General features: G+C 41.4%; 1 protein-coding gene across 6 annotated transcripts in view; it reads left to right on the top strand.

Moving 5' to 3' along the window:
• The window catches only part of dpp6a (dipeptidyl-peptidase 6a), a 310,510-nt gene that overhangs the window by 167,895 nt on the left and 116,883 nt on the right, over positions 1 to 25,732 (top strand). The window contains exon 1 of one of the 6 annotated variants that reach the window (XM_008396390.3): positions 20,199 to 20,558. The exons of the other annotated variants lie outside the window; for them this stretch is intronic. Within the exon in view, the coding sequence (XP_008394612.1) occupies positions 20,502 to 20,558 (57 nt within the window). The 5' untranslated portion in view covers positions 20,199 to 20,501. Of the gene's footprint in view, positions 1 to 20,198; positions 20,559 to 25,732 lie in introns of those variants that run through there. 6 annotated transcript variants of the gene reach the window in all.

The raw sequence follows: 25,732 nt of genomic DNA, 5'->3' as shown, positions 1-25,732 counted from the left end.
GGAGGCTATTTCCAGCACGCAGGAGACAGAACCACCCGAATGCACCTCCAGTTGTCACTTTTGTTTCAGATATTAGTTTCTGATTTATGGACATCATTTTTTTCCCCCCACAGTGAAAGCTCAGATCTGCCAGACAACTGATGTGTGAACTCTCTGTTCTCTGTCAGCAAATCACAGAGGGAGGCAGTCGGGAAAGGCTTGTTGCTTTCTGTTGTTGATTCTCTTTGAGCCAGATTACCAATATACGTTCACCCATTCACCCATTCATCCATTCATCCGTCTAACCAGCCAGCAGTTTTCCATACAGATCCGTTTAGACCACCGTCTTTTTTACACAATAGCTCTACTTTTTGTTTTCACCCTAATAATCCTATAGCTCCGTCCACAAACTAACTTTTTAAATGAGATGGAAATACAATTGGTACTTTAGTTGTATTTCTGAAAGAAATCACATTTTACATGTTTTTGTATTTCCATTTGAGTTTCTACTGCTTCTAAAAAAAATAAATAAAAAAAAAAAGATCACCCAAATGGTTTTTTGCAATAGATTAATTTGGTTTGGTGTCTGGAAAATGAGCCATTTCAAAAGCCTCCGGAATGTAACGCCTCAATTCAGCAGGGGCTACTCGTTACCTAGCAACCCCAGCCAAGCACAGCCCGTCACCTAGCAACACAAGCTGAGCTCCAGCACGTTTGGTCAGCTGGTTTTACCGCTGTACAATGGCTGCTGGAAAAGACAAGTGTTTTGTTGTTGACTTGCCATCCAGAAACCGCTTACTGTATTCTTATTGGTTGTGCAGGAGGCTTCACTTCTGCTTTTCAACGATGTATGGTTGTGTAGTTGCACATCTGTTTGCAGCCCTTTTCAGGTGCGAGTGTAAAAGTTGAATTGGGGGCGTGGCCAACAGCAGCTTATTTGAATTTAAAGTGACAAGACGCCCTAAAACGTCTCAATCTAGAAGGAACTCAAAATGGGCAGAACTGATCAGACTGAAATCCTCACACATTTGAGACCGCTCTAAAAATGTTCATGACTCTTTATTATCACATATTTGTGATAATAAGCACCAAATATTTGCATTTCTGCTCTATGAATAGCAGAAATCTCTACCATTTCATTCACTTACTACTTTATGTTGAAAGTTTTGAATGAAAAGAAGTTATTGGAAGAAATAAGTTGTTTAATATATCCCTACAGTCAAGTACAAAATAATGTGTACATATATAAAAAATATATATTTGTCATAATGCAGCACTCTAATGAGTCAATGGATTAATTCTGTTTTGATAAAACGTTATATTTTTAAATATTTTTTGGTTTCCGATCTAAAAAGTTTGGGAATATATAAAAAATGTCTAACATGAACGGACCTTTGAGCGGAGGGAACCCAACACTTTGAGTTCCTGAGTTTCTAAATCTCTTTGTGACCAAAGACAAAAGCATCTGTAACAAACTCCTGCTGTTGAGGAAAGAGAAGCTTTTAATGTAACGCCGCCGTAAACTCGCTACATGTCCAGTGTTTTATCAAACCTGAAATTGGTTTTCAGTTATTCCGTCTGCGTCCATTCATCTTCGCTGGTATTCAGTTCAAGGTCAATAATTGTGCTGCTCGACATCTTCTGCGCTGATTGCTCCATTTAAGAAGTGTCATCCTGAATGTGCCTGTACACAGCGAGTCCTCGTCATCTGTAATCTATTATCGACTTTTTTCAGGCACTCCTTGTTATTAAAATCCCAGTTATTACTGATATGCAGAGTAGGTTTGACATTGAATCAGAAAAGCCTGATAAAAACGGAGGGTTTCGGAGGCTGTTTGGGTTTTCTTTGTTAGAATCTACCCTCTCTCACCACCTCCACCTCTTCCAGTTTCTTATCTTCTGTCTTAGCAGACGAGAAGTTTTAATGAGTTGTTTTATTGCCTCCTTCAAGGGAGCGCCCCCCTCCTGGCAATCACACCTTTCATATTTCAGATATTTAATATTTCACCTTCAAATCTTCCTCATACAAAGAAAATCTCTACAGGTTCAAGCTGAGTTTCTGGAGGACTTTTATTCGTATAATTACTTCTCCAATAAGATCGTGATTTGGGGCAATTTGTTTCATCTTCAAAGCAAAAAGGAAAGTTGATAAAATTTGCTTTGTTTTCTTGGAATGCAGATGGAAATGATGCAAGCTTCTGTTTTCCAGATGTTTTCCTCGGCTGCACATGATTGGAGTAACTTCCAGGAAACACCGTCTGATTGGTTAACTACAGAACCCAGAACCTAAATCTTTGGTTTGTTTTATATTCCAATGTGTGTATTAATGCATATTTGAGGTTTCAATTATTAAAAATTTGGTCTCACCCAACCAGAGTCGACATGTCTCCTGTGTCCCATTCAGCTTTCTGCTGTAACCAATGTCCTGTTTGCAGATTCTCCCCTAAATCTATGCCACACTTTTCAGATTTCGAGTTTTCATACCTGATGGTCCAATAAACTCGATTCAACTGAGGACCAAAGTTACGACATTTGTCAGTTGGTAGGATTCGCCTTCACAGTGCGTTTCCCTCCTAAAGGAAACAGCAGGCGCAACTTGCTTTTCTCACATTGTGAAACATATAAATGGCATAGATAGATAGATAGATATCATGTTGTGATACGTTTGGTTCTGTGGAAACATTTTCTTTGGTTGGGTGAACAGCCAAAGATCGGTAGCCACACAGGCACACCCACTAGAAGGAAACAAGCGCATCCAGTGTAACACTTTCATTCTATTGGCTGAGAGGTTGCCAGGCGACGATACTATTTAGTTTCATGTGTGAGCAGAAAATGATTTAAAAGCGAGCAGAGAGGTTTGCAAGCGGAGATTTGATCCGAGCAGTAAAAAAATTGAGCGTGAGGAGAAAGGTTTGAGAGAGCAGAAGTCTTGAGAACAAGCACTCCCAGTTTTTTTTTGTTTTGTTTTAAAGGTTTTGTTGACTCTAGTGGCCTTTATTTGAAAGTAGTTCGACAGGAAAGGGCAATGAGAGAGGGGGAAGACATGCGGCAAACGTGGTTTGCTGCATGTCCCCGCATGAGGGGGAAGACATGCGGCTGTGGTGCCGCCCTGCACCACCACAGCACTCCAAGCACTCCCATTTTTGAGAAGAAAGACATTAATTCCTGCTTTCAGACGGAAAATGAGTGCTCTCGAAATGGCAGAAAAATTCCCCCATAGTAGCATCAGATTTTAGCGGTTGTGAGATTTCCCTCTCGTCTTTGGTAAAAGACCACAAATCCATTTCTCCCTCTAGTACTAGAGCACGGGTCCCCAAGCTACGGCCCGCGGGCCGGATCCGTCCCGCCTCCACATTTGGTCCGGCCTCCTGAACAATACCAGAGAGCATTCAGATTTTTATTCATATATTGTATTTTCCGGTTGTTGGGTGTTTTGTTTTGCATGGCGCATTGCTGCCATCTGTTGGACTTTTAGGGAACTGCTTGACTTTTATGTTATTTAATCAGTGCGGTTGTTTGCTAGCGGTAGAGCAGATGAACACACGTGTTTGTTATTCCAGGTCGAATTCTTGGAAGCCTGTAAGTAGCAGCTTATACTTCAAAACGAGCCTTTATGTTAATATATGAGGAATTCATATGTTAAAGTTACTTTCCCTCAATGGAATATATACTAGTCAGTCCCAGTGACTGTTTCACTAACGGTTTTTGCCCATGTGCTTTCTGGGTAAAAATCAATCGAGAAACGCGAACCCTCCCCACCCGTCAACAATTTTTGGCAGCGTAGGCGATAAACGTGTAACACTTTTTCTGTTACAAACTGACTCCGCCCCCCACCAGAGAAGGGAAACGTTATGTGGCCCTCACAGGAAAAAGTTTGGGGACCACTGGTCTAGAGGGTTGTATTTACCCAGAATACCCTGCACTGCTTTTGGGGCGGTCTCTGGTCCACTTGCATCCACATATGCATTCAAACTGCACCAGAGTTCACTTCAACCAAACAGAGGCTAAAGTTTTTAGCCAGACCAGATTTAGCTTTTTTGGCCGATGATGCATTCTCGCCTCACAAAACGAACCAGACTTTCAAGGCAAATGAACTTTAGCCTGATTAAATCTCACTAAATGTTGGTGGTGTGAACAAACATGAATCAATTTCCTTCTGCTTCAGATTGAAGCTCTGTCACATAAAATCTAACGACAGAATATGGACTAGTTTAAGCGGTGTGTAACATTGGGGGACTCTTTCACTCCACCGTGCCGCATGCTTATTCAGTTAGAGGCTTTTCGTGTAGTGGAAATTATCCCTCCATGTCCTCCTGCTCTCCATTTAGTGAGGTTAGAGAGCCCAGCGTCTACCTCGGCTCCACCATGCGCCGCCGGTCCCTATGGGAACCCTAAGGGCGTAGCTAATGCAGCTCAGAGGCTAGCATGGTGATAAATTCACAACAAAGCTTTTTTTTTTTTTCTTTCTGGGAAATGAAACTACCACGGAGGTTGAAGGAATGAGAGGTGAGAGGCAGAGTGAGACGAAGAGAGAGGGGGGAGACCTGGTGTGATGAAAGGACATGTGGCCCACTGTGACAAATGTTCGCTCTGCATGCGATTCATCACGGTCAAGAGGCTGGGGGAGCAACGCAGGCAAAACCAGCGCAGCGCGTCATACAAATGCATTCCCAGATTGGTGTGTTTGGCTTTAAATTTACAGGATATACTCCAGGAGAGCTCATAGAGCGAAGTAGTTGTTGTTCCTTTCCTGGCTTTAATGTTGAGAAAGTTTCTAATAGTGATGTAAGTAATCAGAACTGCTGCGTCTTTGCACAGTGGTTTCCAGCCATGAAAGGTAACGATCCCTAACACGGAGCCGTGATTAATTGTAACAGATTAGGAAGGGTACGCTTCAGGTCCTTCTCGCAAGCTTTTACAGCGACCTGCAGCCCTTTCTAAACTGTAGAAACTGGCTTTTCCACAGGCGACCTTCAAGAAAGAGCTTGGTGCGAGCTTAATTTTAACAAAATGAAAGTTAAAAAGTCCTCAAGTTCTGTGATTTACTCCGTCAAACGCCGCTGCAGCCACCTCACACTTTGCAGCTATTTTTGAAAGCGAAAACATTTGTCACTGTCGTTTCAAAAAGCAGTGGCATGGCACATTTCTCTGCTGTTTAGCTGCAAAGAGCAGCAGCTTTAATGGTTGTTAAGTTTGGATTTTTATGTTTTTGCCGCATTTGAGCTGCAGTTGGGGCTGAATGTGTCCAGTCAAAGTACAAAATGTTTTTAAAGAGACGACCAGGTGACACGACTGGTTTGTGTGTTTTTGTTAATGAGTAAATAAGTCTCCATAAAATAAATGAAGACGGATTTGTTTAATATACATGGAAGTAAATAAGTTATATTTCTATGAAGATGTGATATTTAATAAATACATTGAATTAACAAGATTTAATCAACAAATAAATCTTGGAATAAACAAGTTGTTGTAATACAACTTTGTATTTTCTTATGAAAATATTTCATACTTTAATAAAAATATGACAAATATTTTTTTGATATATTCATAAATATTTTTGTTTAAAATATTTGACATTTATGAACATTTTTTCTGAGTTATGAAAGACGTGGATTTATTTAAGTTTTATTTAATACATAAAATAAAGAAATGCAGAAATATGAAGATGCATCTATTAAGTAGATAAGTTAAATGTGAATGTTTTATAAATAATAGGCATTTAGTTATTCATGACACATTATTTAAATATGAAGATTGTGCATTAATTTTTTTAAATAATTAAATATAAAATAAGAAAAACTATTACAATTAATAAAATGTCCCAAGTTAACTCTTTTCTGAGCTTATTTAAAATAACTCTGTATTTTAATGTAGCCATCATAAAACCGTACGATGGGAACATTTCTCATTTTCTGCTCTTCGTCTGCAGAGCAGCCGCACTAATCTGAACTGAAAGTTATGAAAGTGTGCAGTGAAGTCTCTGAATTGGTTTGGGAGAGAAACGGCCGTATTCTGGAAATGTCTTTGTTTAATAAGGTTTATGAAACCATCGTCAGAATGAAATATGCAGAAACGTTTGACCCGATCAGAAGGAGCAAGTCTCCCGTTTTGAATTTCCTTCGTCTCAATCGAATAACAACTGAATTATTTCCTGCCCACATCTCCAGATGGAGAAAAAGACACTGGCCTAAATTGGACTAGTTCGGTTGCCTTAGTAACATTCTGGGAAAATGTCCTCGATACAAAGTTTTTGATTGGTGTTCTTGCCCTTTGAGCGTTTGTGGTTGGAAAATAAAAATAACTCTGAAATTGTGGTTGAAAATCTGACCACTGGCTGATTCAGAACGCCATCAGAAAATATCCCAACCATTTAAATTAAAGACAACATCTGCTCTCACATGTTGGATGTTCAGAGAAAACAGATTAGAAACGTCATCATCTGCATGTTTCCCAGGATGAATCTGCTGCAGGAGTCTGACCACTGATCTACAGCATTCAGGGTCTGAGGGCTGAAACCTTGAAATGCGTCTCTGATTGAACCCAGAGATCCGTCTGAAAATGGCAATTAGTGGTTTTGGTTTGTCCTAAAATCTTTCTGAATGCATGTGGAACGGAGGAAGCAAATAGACCCTCTGTAACTACGTCACTGAATCAATCCGCCATGATGGACGCAGGAAGTGAGGGACTGGAATTGTTTTCTAAAGTTGATTTTTCCAGTTTATTCTTGGCTTCTACTAGTTAGCGCCAAGCTAATTTATCTATGAAAGCAACACACCTGGTTGGAGCTCATAGTCGGCTCAGTTGGAAACAGCTAGCTTAGAAACCGACCCGAACCTCCTCCCTCCTGACGTGTTGATTAAATTAACGACGTTACCTGAATTCACACCACATGATTTATGTCTCCATGTCATCAACAGCGTTTCCTCTTAACCCGGAGCGGCATTAAAAACGTACAGAAGATGAGATGCTAACCAGTTTTTTCATTCATGCTAGGCTACATGACGGAGCGGCTTTGTCTCCATGGTTACCAATGGTTAGACGCACCTTCTCCTTAATGCTTGATGTTTTTCTAATCACACTTATAAAGTAAATGAACGTTAATCTTCTTGCCTTGTAAAAAGTGTTCGCTGTGAATCTATTATGACTGACGGCTGCTATCCGTCACCTCCGCATCTTTTCTCGTTAAATGTTATGAAATAAAATGACACGTTTGGTTTCTGTCTTTGTCTGTCTGTGCAGCCGATCGCGCTGCATCCTGTGACTATTTTCAAAGTGAAATCAACTGAATAGAAACGGTTTTCGGTTAGATGTTTGGTTTTTTGACAGACTTTAAAGGAGGGGATTGGCTGATTTGACGTCCGTTGCGGCGCAGCGGACCGAGTTCTGGAGGGAGTGACGTCATGTGCAAAGGGTCTTTAGCGCAGGGCTTTCTGGGTAAATACAACCAAAACAAACCCCAGCGTTTCTTTGGCCAACAGGAGACATGGTTCATGTTCTTTTACCAAACACAAAGGAGAAATCCTACCATCATTTAACACCGTTACTCCATTTTGTTTACATTTTGTGAAACAGGAAGTTGCCTTCAGAGATTTTCATGTCATTTCCTTCATTTGTTCTTGGGGCAGCGACATCGGACAATGTGCCCAATCCATAAGGGCAGATCTATTTAGTTCTATTTTTGTGCTTGGAGTGATGTCATGCTTTATAGTTTATTTTACATTTAGATATAATTCCTAATTCTGAACTATTTGAATGAAAGTTTGCTGTAGTTTATTTTTCCACATGTTTGCTTTGTAAGCTATTTAAATGTGCTGAACTGGTGCAGAGTTATCAAGTAAATGTGTAAGTTTTAAGCAAAGATATCGGTATTGGAAATGAAAAAACTGGATCGGTCCCCAACTTTATTCTTATTGTTTAAAAATGTCAAGCCCATATGTTCACTCTTTACCCAACTCTGCCACTTTTTCTACTTTAAACAAACTTCCCCCTGTCAAATACAGGGTAGTTCTTCAATATGGCAATTCCAAATAATAATGGTATTATATAGAAACCGGCATACAGGCCCGAGTCCTCACCCTTCACACCAATTTAAAATAATGACAGGAGCCTGATGACATTTGAGGCCCATTCGGGATCATTTCCTCTCGGCTTTCTGCTCCGACCGCCTCCCGCAGTGGAAGAAGTGCATTGTGGCGGCGATTTTCTCTCCAGGTTCCCACTTCTCCCGGTGAAAGGAGTCGCGGACGTGGCAGTGAAATACTCTGCTGGAGCTGTCCATTTAGCGGTGCTGAAATCCATTTCAGCTCAGCCTGGCTCTTAATGGTGCCCGGATCAGTACTGGGAGCTGTCCTCCTGCCTGGTTGCTGAGACGTGTTAGTCATCTGCCGGCCTTTCAGGCGGCGGCGGCGAGGGGGGGTTTGGCTGCGTTAGCAGGTGCTGCTGTGTGGAAAGCGTGTTATTATTCGTCTTGTACCAGGAAGTGTCGGGCCTTGAAGAGCTGATGTTCAGCCGCATCCGCCGCTTGTCATCTCCTCAAAGAGCGCGTGAGATAGTGCCATTAATCACAGTTTCTTTGATTAGGCTGTGTGGAAATAACAAAAAGCGGGTTAGTGCTGCACTTTAGGCCCGACGCCTCATCGCTGAGATGTTCCTGCTTTCTCCCTCAGATGCGCTTGAAGATAATTTCAAGTAGCTATTCAAAGTGGGATCAGTTTTCGAAGCGTGTTATGAGATGCAAAGTAAAAAGTATGAATCCTGAGAAAATCCAATTTATTTTCTTTCTTTTTTTATTTTTAGCACAAAGCAGCTGTCGTTGTCATGACAATGGAGCCCCTTTTCACAGCGAGACGATGTCTGTGTGTTTTTAAGACCATTTCATTCAACGCAAGGTGAGAATAAAAACAACAAGCAGAAACTGTACAGAATGAGTCTGAACTCAAAATCAAACATTGCTCAAAAATAATTAGTGTGTAATTAAGGTGGTTGTCAAACCAAACAGAAAACTCAGTTTTAGCACCAAATTCATTAAAAGCAAATTAATAAACACAGAAGCCCAAAGTGCAACGTGTCGGGAACAAATCTCAGATTAGTTATGGATTTGTGCCAGCAGGTGGCATAGTTACTATTTTAACCAACTAAATAACTTTTAAAGTGAACAACGCAAATTTTCTACGATTTCTTTCTTGGAATATATCCAGGGTTCCCCCAGGGTATTATGAGCCTGGCGGGCCTCCAGGCTGTACTTGGGCCCCCACCAGACTTGGCATTGCTTATTTTTTAAGTCTTTTTAAAATGTTTGCTTTTCTTAAGACTTTATAGTAAGGTTTTGATGACACATATTTATCAAGTGGTATTTTCAAATTTCTCATACATTTTTTAACTCAAAAACACGGCAGGCCTCTGGATGAACGACTGACCTGACATCCAACCACCAGGCTTAGCAAGTCTTCTGGGGGAAACCTTGATATCTGAATATGTGATAAAAATGCAGCTGGAGGCGTTGAAAGACCCAAAGCTACATAACTACAAGCCAGCCAATCAGGGAACGACATTTATTTTCCTTGATACTTATTGGTTGTATAATCAAGGATGGAAATTTGCCCATTTTACATGCTAACGCATATTCAGGTATATTTGGGCTGCAAACTGTTTAAACAGGTAGTTATAAATGTTTTTAGAGGATGGTTGACTAAGACGTTGTGGTCAGTTTCGCCTGTTTTGTAACGATGCATCCTGGTTGCATATTTTAAATCACTGCAGGAGTTTATTTCCCCTTAAATGACTCCACATTTTTAAGGAAAATGCATTTGCATCCTGAGCAGCAGAGATTATCAGTAGAAGAACTTCTAACAAAGCTGCACGGAAGATCCAGAATGTCACAGTATTTGCATTTATGATTTATTCAGCAGCGTTAGTTGCACCTGAATAACACGGTGAAAACATTTTTACTTCCTTGGAGTATTGGCCGGCAACCAAACGCCACCTGCATCTGTGGCCCTTGACTTTATTTTTCTGTTTTCATGATTTCCAAAAGCTCCATCAAAGGTTTCTGTTTATTGTTTTTATGTATTTTACATTTGTTTTCTTTAAGGTGCACCGATACACAACAAATATCCAACCCTTATCCAGTTAAATTCAGATGTAATTCACATCAGGAAGGAAAATCAAATGGTGAATATTTACTTTCTAGGGTAAAATAATTCCAGGACACACAGGTAATGGCAGCAGTAGCTCGCTTAATGATTCTGTCCAGCCAGCTAAACACAGAAGAACAAATCCAGGAGGAAAAACAAAGGGAACAGAGTTAATGTCGACCACAGCGCCGTCCAGAATGGAGGAGCAGCTAAATGCCAAAGCGCCGAGCCAAGAGTACTTTTTATTTAAAAAAAAAACAGAACGAGAGCACAAAATTAGTGGCAGTAATGACTCCAATTACTGCATAATTGGGGAGTAGCAGGAGAATAACTGTGGTTTCAAAAGCATTTCCATCAAGTGCCTCCATTCGTGAGGTAAAAAAACTCCAACTGGATCTGAAATCTGAAGTTTGCAGAAAGCAGGAAGCCACAGCGGATGATTTCCAAGATGTTTCTCAATCAGTCTGGAGTCTGGAGTGGATAAAAGAAAAACCACAAAACAAATCCAAGTTAGACTTCACAAAAGATGGATTAATGTTTTACATTCCTGCTGTATATTTTAAAGGTAGAGGTGAAGGTTGTATGTAATCAGTTAGTTTCAGAGTTGATGAATTAAATTCTGCACCACAGGCGGTGAATTCAGTGAAGGACGCGCTGAAGCAGAGGATTTTCTTTTAGGTGAAGGCTCCAGCTCTTTCTGTTCCACCGGGACCCCAAACTTAAATCCAACAAAAGAGAAGGAGGCTGGAAAAGTGAGGAAAAAAAACAAGATTGTCCATTTAACTTGAAAAACAGAGTACACGCTTTACTAAATCCCAGCAAAAAAAGTGAGAAAGATGTAACCTGCTGCTGTAAATTGCAGACACGGCGAAGGAGAGTTGCAGAATCGAGCATGAAAAACCGTCAAGATGCTCGTTTTATTTTCGCTCCAGGCAACGAGGATGTTCCCAAAAGCTCTGCAGAGATAATACTGTTAAGACCCAAGAAACACATCGCTTTTATTACAAAGCACATGTCTGTGTTGTTTAACAACCTTCATATTTTACAGAGTATCCATCTCAATCGCAAGGATTGACTCTGCTGACACCATTTATTTTAGGTTTTATAAACCCAATTAGGGGCTAAAAATCGGAATCAGACCAAAAAATGTGAGATTTTCCAAAACCAGAGCTTTTTGTAGCACTTAAACTACATAAAATATTTATTTATCGACAAACCTCTGTCATACGATTATTTATATTCCTTTTCTGCAGTTGTTTAAATAGTTTTTAAAGTCGTCGTCTTATACAAACTTTGAGACGCCTTATCCAGAGGATTATACTGACGAAGAGTCTAATCTGGTTTGAGAAGAAAATAATTAAGTAATTTAGCTAAAAAGAGTGTGACCACATGGGGGCGCTCAAACTGTAGGCTGGTGTTGAGCTTCAGTTTCTGATGATTTAGCAGGAGGAAGAAGAAGAAAAAGGAAACGGCATTGTTAAAGCAGCATAAGTTACGCTCTTGATCCCAATATACGCTCTGGAAACAACAAACAAACATGCTTTAACGATTTTACAGAAATTAAACTTTTAGACATTTAGACTCGCATAAAGTAAGATTTTAGAAACTCAAGTCTGTTGCAAGATCGTATCATTTATCGTGAAAGATTTCTTATAGTATTAAATTATTACAATTTAAATTAATGATGAAGTTATTGTCACACCTGTAATTATTGCCATTCAAAAAAACCCCCAATAAATGTAGATATAGTATTAACGTTGAAGTTTAGGCCTTACTGTACAGTATTTGTATTGTTTTTTCACATAATTTTCTATTTGTTGTTACTCTGCTTTTCTCCGTTGTGGGACAGTAAAGGAAATCTCTCTGCGTTTTCATGAGTGATATTCGTGTTTGGAGAAACTCTGCGCTGCGATTTCAAGATGGAGCAGCTAGCAGGTGCTAAAAAACCCGAGCAAGTCTTGGTGAATTCATCCTCAGGTCTTATTTTCCCATCCTGAAGAGACGTTTCTGCTTCGCCGCCACAGCTGTGCACCTTGGCCTATTCCCGGAAACAGAGGCATGACTCTGTTGATACTTCACAGCTGAGTGGTGTGAAGTATCAGTCATGCCTGGCAGAAAGTGCTGTGTGCTGACGAGGGAAACTGCGCGCTCATGTATCCCGTGTCTGTCTGGCTGTTGGCGCCAGGAAATGTCACAGTGTGCAGGAAGGCTATTCGCGTGGAGAGAGCAAACAGGAGCTGATGGAAAAGAAATTGCTTACTTCCAATATTCTAATGCTTGCCATCATACGTCAAGCAAATACAAGGAGAAAATTGAAGCACAGAGAACCGAACACGCCATTTCCAGACCTCTGGGGTGATGTCAGAGCCAGTGTAGTCGTTTCACTGCAGAGTAGAGTGATTATTTTGGCTGTGTGCAGGTTTAAAAATCGTATTTTAGGGGGAAAAATCATCTTTTCTTAACGTGTTTTAGCCCCGTGTTAAGAAAGGAAAGGCATGAAGAAAAGGCTTTTGTTTCTGAGCCGATCCGTTACGCGTCTCCTTTACTCGCAGCGCTGGGGACTCGCTGCATTGAAGGGATTGATGCAGGAATAAAATAAATCTGATAGATGGCTTCAAACGCATGCAGTGGCAGAGAGTTTTCTGCCAGAGTGTAACTGATTTTCTTTTTTTCCCCAAAAGAAAAGGAAAGGAAGTGTTTTTGGATTTTATTTTGTCGATCAGTGGGTGTGTTGTTGCACGTTTCCTTCCTGTGGACGGGCTCACAGAAGAGCCTGACCTTTGGGCTTTTTGCTACCAAAATCCAGCCCATGCAATCATTTCTGGTGGCTTTTCAGATCCACACATCCTCCATTTCTGAAACTTTCTTCCCTTTTTTTTAATTTTTTTTATCCTGATCCATTTTCTTTTGATCCCCTTCGCCCTCGGATTGAGCGTTCACCACATTCCCGTCACGTAATAGACACCAGATATCCGGCGAGTCAGTTAGGAAATCTCTTGGCTGCACTGAGGCAGCGTAGGTACACAGTCGAGACTTGAATGCTGCCGGGTTAATTGGAGACGCCACTTAAAGCAACGCCAATCATCTCTATTAATGCACCAACCCCGTTTCTTTTTTCTGCTCCCCTTCCAGAGCTGCAGCCCGAGCCAAACAAAGAATAATTGTTCATTATTTGGAAATTAAAGCGACAGTTATTGAGTGCATTGAAGCTTTAATTAGGAAAAAGTGCTTTCGGTTCAGGAGGTCTGGCAGCTGGATGCCGTTGGTGAGCGAATGATGAGGCAGGATGGAGCGGATGGCTCCATTCGCCCGGGCGGTTTGGCACCATCCTGCAGTTAATTCCCGACTTTGCTGGATGGTGTGTTTAAGCGGAGCCAACCCGGCAGCATTCATCACCGCCGCGTCTTCGCCATCCGTCACCATCAGACCAGGGAAGTTTGTATACCGACTCCAACACAAACCACTGAGAGGTGCTTATTGTCTCGCCCGGCCGCCGCAGTCCTGGCGCATTCGTCACGAGCCAAAGGGCAGCGGCCGAAAATGGCCGCCATTAGTTTGGAGCTGATTGATTGGCTGCTGAGGGGCCGTTTTGGATTCATACATCATCCGTACCATGGAGTGTTTCTGCAACTCGGTTGCTTTTATTCCTCCTCGTTCATCAGAACTTTGGTTTATTCTCTTTTTGCACACTGTTGGACCGGATGGTAACATTACAGGTTTTAAATATTAGCATCTGTGGTGTGTTGTTACTGTTTTGCTCTCATCTGATGTCCCCAAGCTTTTTCTTGTATTCACAAGATATTAGAGTCAGACAAAGATAACCTGATTCAATACACAAAGCATTTTTCATGAAGGAAAGAAAATGCCACTCACCATGAATTAGCACATATTTAGAAACCTTTCGCTAGCTAGTCACCTGAGCAGTACCTGTCTGACAACATGAAGTAGGCGTAAAGGCTCACAAAGACATTTCCAAAGCTTCAGGACTCGAAGAAACGTTCAGTTCATTCAGCTTCACTCAATTGACCAAATCCCATGATGAACTTACAACACATGGTTGTACCACACTCCCTAAAAAAACATCACAATCTCCAAGATTTGGGGAAAATATTGTGTGATGAACTAAAGTTGGATCATCTGTTGTGAAACTAATATTTCAGGAAAATATCAAACGTAGTTTTGGTGCGATGGGCTTCATCAGGATAACGACCCAAATCCCAGCAGCAAGCCGGCGTCTGAATCAGTCAAACTCATTTTTGCTTTGGGCCAAATGCTCTTAAAGGGCCGGTTGTGCCAGAATGTGTTGATAAAACCTGATCACAAACTGTTGAAATATCATTGAATTCTTAAAATCAAATATTATTGAACATCTTTTCGGTCCCTCCGGGATTTTGTGATACTTCTTGTGATTTTTTGCAATAAAAATCAAAGTGTTTGTAGTATAAATGTAGAAATATTAGCGCTTATTTATGACGATATATGTGACTTTTTATAACTCGCTGCATAGGTCATGAACTATAATCTGATATTAATTAAAGCTGAAGCAGCTGTTTAGTAAAAGTAAGAAAGTTTTTGACAATTTTTGAGAAAAATCTGCAATAAACTCACAAATATAAGCGCAAAAAGTTTGGGGATTTGTCGATTTTGTGTGAATTTCTACAATAATTCTCAAGAAACTCGAGGGACAGATTGGTATAATTTGGCAGCAAACAGATAAAAACTGCATCGATTTGATTGATAAAACATTTAAGTGTTTAGTCTAGAATCTAGAGGGCCACATAAAATGCTACGGCGGGCCAGATTTGGCCCACAGGCCTCAAGTTTGACAGATGGCTTAAATCAAGGGATTGCAGCTAATTTGCAGTATTCAGTAAATCTTGGTTTGAATCTAAAACATTTATACGACTAACAAACGAAAACAGAGGAAAGTTGTAGAGACAAATAGTTTCCCTAAAACGTCAATATTTTTCTGAACTGTTAAACTAGAGGAACGGAAAGAGTCCCAACTTCCTAATGTGATGTTTCAGTGAGTCTGTTGTAGAAAGAGCGGTTCATGGTCTGACATTTTAATGAGCCGTCTGGGTTCAAAGAGGCGTGTTGCCCAACATGGAGCGAGCTGCAGGATCTATAAGAGCAGACAGAAACCTGCTCTTATACCTTCCAGCATGAAAACCACCGCTGGACAAAATGTTCACAAAGGAAAATCTCACATTTGGTTCACAAATATACAGGAAACATTCTGGAAACAGGTGAGATGTAAGTGGAAGATATGCAGTTTGTCGTTTTTGATGTGAACGCAGAGCTGCAGTTTGCAACTTTTGAGATGATAAAACTGTTTATGAGGCAGATAATCTGTAAAAAGGTTGATTTCCTCCACCTCCTCCCTCAGCTGCTATTGGCCTCTGAAGAAATGCACCAAAAACAACCAGTCAGAGCCAAGAGGAGGGTGGTAGCGCTGTCAATCATCCTTATATACACGCTGCTGAATTACAAATTATCGTTACAAGAAAACTGTTTATCATCGGTGGCTACGCTAACTAGCCTGATGATTCGCAACAAGCTATGCTAGCTGTAGCATCAGGATAGGGGATGAGCAGCACCAAATCAGATTGTGATTGACAGCACTAAGACCCGCCTCCTCTCTATGATTGGTTGTTTCTAGTTAGCACTGAGCTTAATTTTTATTCCCCCAAATTATATGTTTCATGACAAACTGTCATGGTGACAGTTTCAACAAATATGTGAAAAATAAAAACTTTTTTTTATATATAAGATTTACATACTTTAACAGCTTAAGGTAAAAAACAAATACTGCATCTACAATCAAAATTTGAACTATTATTATCAGAACAGGGTTTTTTCATGGGATTCATTCTTGGTTTTGCTCTGTCATGTTTGCAGAACTGCCCATAAGGTCATTTTTATCCAGGCCGTTACGATTTTACATGGAAACCTCCCAAACCCCCGGCGGATTTACCTGAAATGTGAGCCTTGAAGATGAACTCGTAAGGCTTGATTGCATTTTTTTTAAAGAGCTGACAAAATAAAAACATGCAAAAAAAAGCTCGTTATTGTGTCGCTGCTCCTTTATTTTCCTTTAAACCGAGCAGAAGGCATCTGGAAAGCTTGATAGTTTTTCCACAAGTTGACGAAATCTCATCCAAGTGAAACTGAAAGTGCTTGATTTCCGCTGAGACCACCTGGTTTTTGTCAAGAACAGCTCATTTTTACATTCTTGCATGTTTGGCCCCGCTGGTCACATGAAACAACAGATATTCTTTCGGGACTCGGAGGTAATTGACTTCGCCCAGTTTCCACCTGGCTTTAATTAACAGCTGCAGACCTGCAGTATACAGGAGTCGTGCCGGAGAGTCGGGGTATTAATTAACTCCATGTACATCTCAGAACAAATCAAAGTAAGTCATTTCCTCCCTGTGTTTAACGGCGATTGTACAACACCTCCTGCAGATGTAATTAATGGAACGAGCAGTGAAAAGATTATTGGGGAAATGCTGTTAAGATTTCATTTGGTGTTAACATTTTTTTTCTACTTCTTGCCAAGATTTTACAACTTAGCTAAACTTTGTTTCAAGCCGCCTCCTTGTTTTTAATAGTCATCGACTCCCTCCACATGATTTGTTTTTGCTTTTTGGTTCCAATTATTCACAGAAGAGATTTTGAGCCAGCGTGTTGGGGTTTGATTAGGGCTCTGTCCAAACTAACGAGGATCATTTCCGCTGCGTTTCAACCCACAAGCTGAGAGTTTGGTGAAAATAAGCCAGATTTTAAAAGAAACCTCATGTTTTTTAGTGAGCGCATGCAGACTGAACAACCAAGGATTATTGAAATAATTAGAGGTCCAGTACTGAAACGAAACGATACTAAAACGATTAGCTGTTTTCTGCTACACCTCCAAAGTAAATTGAAGAATTCAGAAGAGAATGACGTCTTCTCAAAATTAAGACTTTAATTTTCATTTTTGGTTCTGATTTTGAGCCGGAAAAGGGTAGAGTGCCTTCTCCGGGTCAGGGGGGTCGTCCTGCCTCAAGTGGAGGAGTTTAAGTATCTGGGGATCTTGTTCACGAATGAGGGAAGAAGGGAGATCGACAGGCGGATTGGGGCAGCGTCTGCCGTGAAGCGGGCGCTGTACCGGTCCGTCATGGTGAAGAGAGAGCTGAGCCAAAAGCGAAGCTCTCGATTTACCGGTCGATCTACGTTCCCACCCTCATCTATGGTCATGAGCTTTGGGTCATGACCGAAAGAACGAGATCACGGGTACAAGCGGCCAACATGGGTTTCCTCCTCCGCAGGGTGGCTGGGCTCTCCCTTAGAGAGAGAAGCTCGGTCATCCGGGAGGGACTCAGAGTAGAGCCGCTGCTCCTCCACGTCGAGAGGAGCCAGTTGAGGCTCAGGCATCTGGTCAGGATGCCTCCTGGACGCCTCCCTGGTGAGGAGTTCAGGTCCCACCGGGAGGAGGGGAGACCCAGGACACGCTGGAGGGATTACGTCTCTCGGCTGGCCTGGGAACGCCTTGGGATTCCTGGAGGAGCTGGAAGAAGTGGCTGGGGAGGGAAGTCTGGGCCTCCATTCTGAGGCTGCTGACCCCGAGACCCGACCCCGGATAAGAGGAAGAAAATGGATGGATGGATCTGATTTTTCTCAACCTGAAGTCATAATTCAGACTTTTTGTGAAAAACTCAGAAGTAGTGACTCTTTCGTTCTTCAGTGGCTCTAATCTTCTTCCACGCAGGACGTCGGATGTCCAGACGAAAACTGTAAAAACAATAAAAAATAACCTGGAGCTACAATTATTTGTGCAGGATCTTCTTTTTGTTTTGTTTTCTTGTTGGTAATGTCAGCCTTATCCCCAGAACGATTTAATTAACCGCCCAAAACCTTTTCAGCAGAATGCAGCATCATCAATACTGCAATCCATAATTCAGATCAAAAGGTAAACGTTTCAGGTATTAATTTTGGTTAATTGTGAAGTTTAAGCCCAAAAAGTCCTCAGAAAGTTACAAATATTGCCTACAGCCAAGTTTCCCTGAGAGCCAGATTGTCTCCTGATGCTCCATATTTCATCTAAGATGTTGGTATTTTTTGCAGTGACAGGAGTTGCTGGAAAAATAAATCGGCTTCTCGTAAAGGTTGTGAGCAGAGGAGTTGAGATGTTCTAACATCTGGCAGATGGCCGTCCTGACTTTGGATCTGATGAAAGTGATGTTGAAACATCATTTTGGACTCAAGCATCTTAAATTGTGAGTTCTGGAGCCACGAAAACTCGCAGCTGGAATCATGTTTTAGGATTTCATCCCAGTGATCAGGAAGCCCCTCGTTCAGAGACTCCTGCCTACTTTAAATCACTTCAATTGGAAAAATGTTCCCTGATTTCAAAAGTTTGGCTGAAGTGGTGCTTGTAGTTCCAGCAAAGCGCAGATTCAATCCGACGGCGGTAAAACAGGCTCCGCAACGATCCCACTGGAGACGATTGAAGGAGCATTTCAGGAGAAAGTGAGCCTGTGTGTTCAGGCCACAGCGTGTGAATCATTCGTAGTTACAGTGGAAAAGTTAAACTTTTACTGCATAAATGTACTTAATTCAGCTTGTTTGGGGTTGATTTGTTAAAATGAATAGACATTAAATACTTTTGAGTTATCTTTTTTCAAAATTGAGGGGTAAAAACTGAATTATTTTAAAATCCTGCCAGTCAAAATGGCTGACAGCAAAATAGTCTAGCGTAACTTCTGGTGTTATGTATTATTATGTTGTGGAACTAGTACTTTTTAATCAATATTAGAGTTTCTGACATGCTGAACAGTCAGTTTTGTCTTATTTCAAGTGTACTAGAAACCAGAACAAAATAAATGTTGTATATTTTACAGTGACTGTATTTAGCAGCTTTAACTGTAAGACATGATCATCTAAATAAACGGAAATGATTTAAGGTGTTGATGATAATCTGATTTATTCAGAGTGCATTCACATCAGCCCTGTTTGGTTCACTTCAGTTGGACTCAATTTTGTTTGCCCAGAAATTGTGGTTCGTTTGGGGAGGTGTGAATGTGTACCAAAACTACAAACCTGAGGCTTCAGTTTGGTTGAAGTGAATTCTGGTGCATTTCAAATGCATTATGTGAATGCTCCAAAAACAGGAAGTGGACTTTAGAGCAGGGCATTCTGGCTAAATGCAACCAGAACAAATGTGCGTGTTTAGAGTTGTTGGAATAATTGGATTGCCATGACTTGCTAAAGACAGAAGAGGAATCCTACAGCCGCTAAAATCTGATGTCGTTCCATTTTTGTTTACATTTCATGAAGTTCCTTCCTGCTGTTTCTCTTCAGTGGCTCTTGGTGCAGCGCCACCACAGGTGAGGAGGGGAACAGGGTTTTCAAATATCTTGGATCGTTTAACACAGTGCATTGTGAAAGCTGAAAATATACCAAATGTTCCAATTCTGAACCATCAGGTGTGAAAACACATTTAGATGTAGTTGCAGCGTGCTTAGCTAGCAGTGGGGGGCCCACAGGAAGTTGTGCTTTGGACCTCCAACAACCTTGTTTCGCCCCTGGACGTCATAAATATTCTCTAGGCTAAAAGCATAAACACCTACATGACATTCGTGTGGGGCTGCACAGTGGTGCAGTTGGTAGAGCTGTTGCCTTGCAGCAAGAAGGTTCTGGGTTCGATTCCCGGCCCCGGTCTTTCTGCATGGAGTCTCCATGTTCTCCCTGTGCATGGTGGGTTTTCTCCAGGTACTCCGGTTTCCTCCCACAGTCCAAAAACATGACTGTCAGGTTAGTTGGCCTCACCAAATTGCCCCTAGGTGTGAGTGTGTGTGTGCATGGTTGTGTGTCTCTGTGTTGCCCTGCGACAGACTGGTGACCTGTCCATGGTGACCCCGCCTCTCGCCCGGAACGTTAGCTGGAGAGGAACCAGCACCTCCCGACCCCACTGAGGGACAAGGGTGTTAAGAAAATGGATGGATGGATGGATGGATGGACATTCGTGTGGAGTTTTTTCACTCCCCTCTGCTGATTTGCGGGCCATGCCTGCGCGCGCGCAACGTGCGGAGGCACCGGCTTGTGCACGCGCGCGCAGAACATCGAATGTCTCGCGCGGAGTCCCGCATGAAGCGTTTAAAGCGGAGATGCGCGGCTTCTCCTCTCCTTCTCCTCCTTCTCCTCCACTGACTACTGAATCTTTTCTCCCTCCTCCTCCTTTTTTTTCTTGCTCTCCCTCTTTCCTTCTTGTCATTTCGCACCTTGACTCGCTGCCTGCAGGCTCCGCGAATAGACTGTTTTCTTCTTGAACCTTTCTCTGCCGGTATTTTTTCCCTCTCCTCTTGGCCGAGAGGGGAACAACAGTTTGTCACCCCGCGGTAGGGAACCATGACCACGGCGAAGGAAGGCAATGCGCCGTCGAAAGCGGCTCAACAGCAAGACCAGGTAGAGAGAAGCTTATTTATTGTCCCCCTGCACATTAACCTGCGCAGGTTTTTATGAGTTCCCCCAGCACTGTTGGTAGGTTTTATATGTTACTCTTTATGGTCGTTAATTGTGAAATTGCCCTGCTTATAATCTGCATTTACAGTTAGAGGCAATTTGGAATTGCTGTCTGCGGAGTTGTGCATCACGACTGGATCATTTCCACACTTTCCTATAAAAATGGTTATTTTGTCATTATTTTTTTTTGCCATGCGTTGACGCTTTTTCAGTGACTAATGCGTTTCCATCACCTCTCAGCTGAACACACAAACGATCCCAATCAAGCCAACTTTAATCAGGCTTGCAAAACTGCCACTGACGATAATGCAGCACATTTTAATTACATCCTAAATATGCTTTTCCTTCAATAGAACTCAATTAACCCGAGTTTCCCTCACAGGCTGGAGCCTTTTTAACACTGTTGCACGTCTGTGTGATGCGCTGTGGTTCTGCTCTGCTTTCTTCTCATTCCTCATCAGTCTGTCTCTATGGAGTATCTGTTAATGCCCTCTCCACAGGGAAACCTGAGCCTGCAAAACTTGGCCAAATCACACAGGAAATGCGCTGGTTTCTCTTCATGATCTAGAAAAAGAGTTGTGCTTCGAGGTAGAATATCTGAAAAATAACACAAGTTTTTGCCACATGCTAACTCATCTTAAATATCTGCATGCGAAATGAGCCAAAAAGTCAAATTTGTGCATTCTAATGCGTAACCATGCTTCTCTGCTGATGCATATTCACATAAATCTGTAGGTCAACATGCAAAAATGATGCTTCCAAATTCTGCTCGGCTCTACTGTCATCTGTCAGCTGTGGATGAAATCTGTCACCTGCTTCTCTAACTGTGCAGAACATGTCTAGGAATGACAGAAAAGGTGACGGGGACATTTGGTTTTTTTTATTTATTTGTATTTTTTCTGCTGCCATGTGGGCAGCCCTCCTCTGCTCAGCTGTAGCAGCAAACTGTCAGTCACACCCTCGGAGGCGCTCAGAGATCCAACGATCTGTTCTTGTGTATGCAGCGCACGCCGGCGAGACTTTACAGATCCGGGTGATAGACTGGGAATTCGGAAGACGCCGGAGAAGTGGTGAATTTCCAACTTCATTATTTGTCAGAATTAAACCAGAGCTGCTGGTTTCGATCTCTTTTTGCTGGAAAAGGCACCGGTTTCATCTTCAGCTTAATTTCCAACAAGAAGGAAAAAAATTATTTCTTCCATTTTTGTTTAACTCTAAACTATTAAGGCGATCAAGACACAATTTCTTGTTTTTTTTTATATGGCTCACCACTCAGGGGGGGCAAAAACTGTGGAGCGTCATATCCACTTGATTTAAAGATATGCCAGGTGTTGACCATGTTTTCTATTGCTTGGATGCTAACTGGGCGCCATTTTCCCCCTGTTTGTTTAAGCAATGGAAGAAAATAAGAGCAATCAGCCAATTGAAGCCATATTTTGGTTTCTTTTTCTAAGAAATCTGTATTTTATCAGCTCAAAATCTAAAACCCGTTACCCGGATTAAACCTGAACAGGAAGTTGCGTTTACTGTCTTTTGGAGGTTGGAGTTTGTCTGGGGAATATGGGAAAAGCTGCAGCAATCTAGTGTAAATTCCCACTCAAAACCACAAAATAGCGCTTTTAGAACAGCCTTGAGATTTACCACCTTGGCATGAACACAGCTAAAATTAATATCTACCGCTAATAGTTTGAACAAAAACAGCATTAAGCACAAAAACCGGTGCAGTTTGGAAAATGTAGGAACAAAAAAGACAGCCGTTGTCTGATACGTCTTAAATCAGGTCTGGAAAACTGTGAAATGTTATGGCAGTAAATAGGAAACCAGATCCTACATTTATTACCAATCGATTATTAAAAAGGTACAATAATAAATGTTCTTTAGTGAGCTATAAGGCTAGCCGTTCCAGTTTCATAACAACCTCTAAAAAACATTTTTTCCCCCCATTATCTAGAATGTCTTAAAACCAGTACAATATTTTTATTGTTTTAAAAAATCTGATTTATATTCAGTAAAATTTCTACATTTGAGATTAAAGACTTTTTGTTTAGTCGTAAAAGAGCTTATTCATGTTTTATTTGTCTAATTTAATCCTCAACTATTCACTGATAAATACTCCAACACTGTAATTTTAAATATTACCATCGGTTACAGCGTTGGTTTATTACCCTTTTATGTTGGCAGATATTGGAGGAAAAGCTGAAATTGCCTTTTGAAACAAGCATAAAGTGACCTTTTTCCTAATTACTGGGGAAATTAGGAACCTGGCAGAGCCGCTGCGACATCGGCGGGTCGTTAGAGTAATTGTTGCTTTCTGTGGATTTTTCTGTCAGCATGACCCTGAAACAAAGTGAAAAATTGCCTTAAAGCAACCTTAAGGTTGTCGAATCCACAGATGTCCCTTTGCACACATGTCGACACACCAGGATTCGAAAACATCCAGAGACCCGATGATTGCGTGAGGTCCTGTTGATACCGGCTGATTGATGGTGTGCTTTCAGGCCCTGTGGTCCAGTTAGAGGGAACACAGCGAGAGGGCAGCTCTCTGGAGATAGCAGCAGCTCTTCTGTAATCAACAGAGCTCTAACACTCATTAGTAAAACAAGGTGGAGGGTGTGAAGGTGCGAGCGGTGGAGCTGAGGAGGGTTGGTGATGTATCTGCAGAGGCAAGACGGTTGAGGCCAATTTATTGCAGCTTTTAAAGATCGTAAGACCAAAAGTTTGTGCCTCAAATGTTCCCAAACCAACAGACTTGGGATTAAAGTGTTTGTGCTGCTGGCTAAACAATGACTTTCAAAAGTTTTCAACACAGTTTCCAAAGGATTTTGTTGGGATTTGGGTGATAAACCAGTGCAGAGTAAGTTTGGAACGCCACATAAAAACTGAAAAGGCGTGGCACCAATTTGAATTGCATTTTATTTAGTCTAGAAGCCCTTTATTTATCTAAATGTAACTTTTATCATTCAAGTATCTTCAAAGAGTCATTGTGAGAGAGATGGATCTCCGGTAGCAGTCAGTGTTGCAGGGAATTTGAAGAAGCCTCTGACTGAAGCGTATGAGTGCTATGCTAACAGCTCAATCCACAGTAACATGTTCTGGATGACACCGGGTGTCTAAAAGCACTGCTAATCCACCTCTTTTGCTTTTGTTACTCATCGAATAGTCTGGTTGTATGATTCGAAAGGTGGGCGGGAAGAAGTTGGAGTAGGGGATTTGATCCCGTTATGACGGATGGAAGAGATGGTTTGGGCTTTTTTCCTCCGGACATTGCTTTCACATTTAAGCACCATAGCAACTTCAAAAGTCAAAAAGAGCGAGAGCAAAACCCTTCCAGCTGCACAGCATCCAAACCAGAGGGAACAATTGTTCAAAAAGCAAAGCCTCAACCACAACAAAAGTCTACAAAAAGAACAAATCAGAACTAACAGAGCTACTCCAACACGTTTGGACCCATAAGCAATATTTCTCAGGTCTTTCAACAGATAGTAAAGTCAGTCTCATCACTAAAGGACCTTTTTTTAAAAAAAAAATATTCCCAACTTTGCTTGTGATCAATTGTAAACAATCATTGCGTTAAAAGCAGCAAAGGAAACCAAACCTTTTGCTTCTGTTTGAAACGTAGACCTTTGTGGATTGGTCTAAAGCAGATAACCCAAATAAAACACGTTGAGGATTGTGGTGAGACATGAAAGACACTATAAATTACACCAAACGGGGTATATTCTTAATTATTTTCAACTCCAAGTCCTCTTTGCTTTAAAAGCAGCACTTAATATTCACTTCTGCAGGCAGAACACCTCTATCGTTCAAGCCAATAATCCGCCTTTTCTCCATTTTTATAGCCGTTTATGTGACTGTAAAACTTTGCAATAGTGGCGAATCGTTAACCGCCTGAAGTTATAAACCTGGAGACCGTGGAGGAAGAGCTGAAACGAACAATCTGTCCGGTAGAAGTAGAGTTGTGTAGCATTTCACACCAGCAGAAGAGTAAAGGACTTTGGGAGTGTTTGCAGCCAAACCCTCGCATCGTGCCATGACGGCAGCTTGAGTAACAGCTGAGGGGAGCAGCCTGTGGGTGTTGCTGAATTAAATGGTCATCTCGGGGGCCAGAGGAGGAGAGCAATGATCGACAGAGCCACAGCCGGACTTGGACGCAACAACGCTCAGCCTTTTTTAGGTTTTACTGCTGCCGTGAGATACGTCCTTTATGTTTTATTGCTCTTGCGGCACTTTACCGAGCTCTCGGCTGTCGGGTATTAAGATCTCGCTTTTTTTATGCACTCATACCGACTATTAGCTTTCTTGGCGAAGGCCGACGATGTAAATAAGTTCTGAATACAGTTCAGAATGACAAAGTGTGAGGTGAGTAAAACGGGTCGCAATTTCTCTGCAAAAGCACCAAATCTTGCCAAGTATTTTAGTCGAGTTTCTTCTGCAAATATATTAAATACAATGAAACTAATTTACAAGTAACTGGAAACCTAAACGGTGTGGCACCAATTTGAATTCAGTTTAATTTAGACCAGAAGTCCTTTATTTATCCCAAAGGGAAACTAAATGCTATCATAACAAGACATTTTTCAAATGTTATATGGGAAATAATCTGATTAATCTCAATCGATCCAAAGAACCCAGCGTTTGCCCCAGGGGATTATAAGCCTGGCGGGCCACCAGGCTTTACTTGTTCCCCCACCAGGCTAAGGATTGTTTATTTTAATTTGTTATAATATTTGCCCCTTTTTTAAGACATTATAGTTGGTGTGCAGGTATTAATCTTCCAATAACGCATAATTATCAAGTGAAATATTCAAATTTCCCGTCAACTTCAAACATTTTTTAACTAAAAAAAATGGCGGCCTACCACCAGGTTTAGAAGGTTTTCTGGAGAAAACCCTGCAGCCATGTTGAAAGATGCATTCTGTGGTTTGGAAAAGATGTTTACAGTGGTTCAAATTATTGGCATCAAGTTGAGAAAACATCTAGGAGGATTACAGAAACCAGTTAAATGGAGAAATGTATTAAAAACTGGAAGAAGTTTATTTTAGGAAGAAATGTTGATTAAAGAATCCCGCCAGGCTAGTTTTTCTAAAACTCCTGCTAAAATCTCCTTTTTCTTGTGG

Source organism: Poecilia reticulata, chromosome 20 (assembly GCF_904066995.2).
Source record: "Poecilia reticulata chromosome 20, P_reticulata-male-v2, whole genome shotgun sequence".
In the NCBI taxonomy this organism is placed as follows: Eukaryota; Metazoa; Chordata; class Actinopteri; order Cyprinodontiformes; family Poeciliidae; genus Poecilia; species Poecilia reticulata.
Note: the sequence above shows the minus strand (reverse complement) of the source record. Positions and strands in the feature narration are given on the sequence as shown.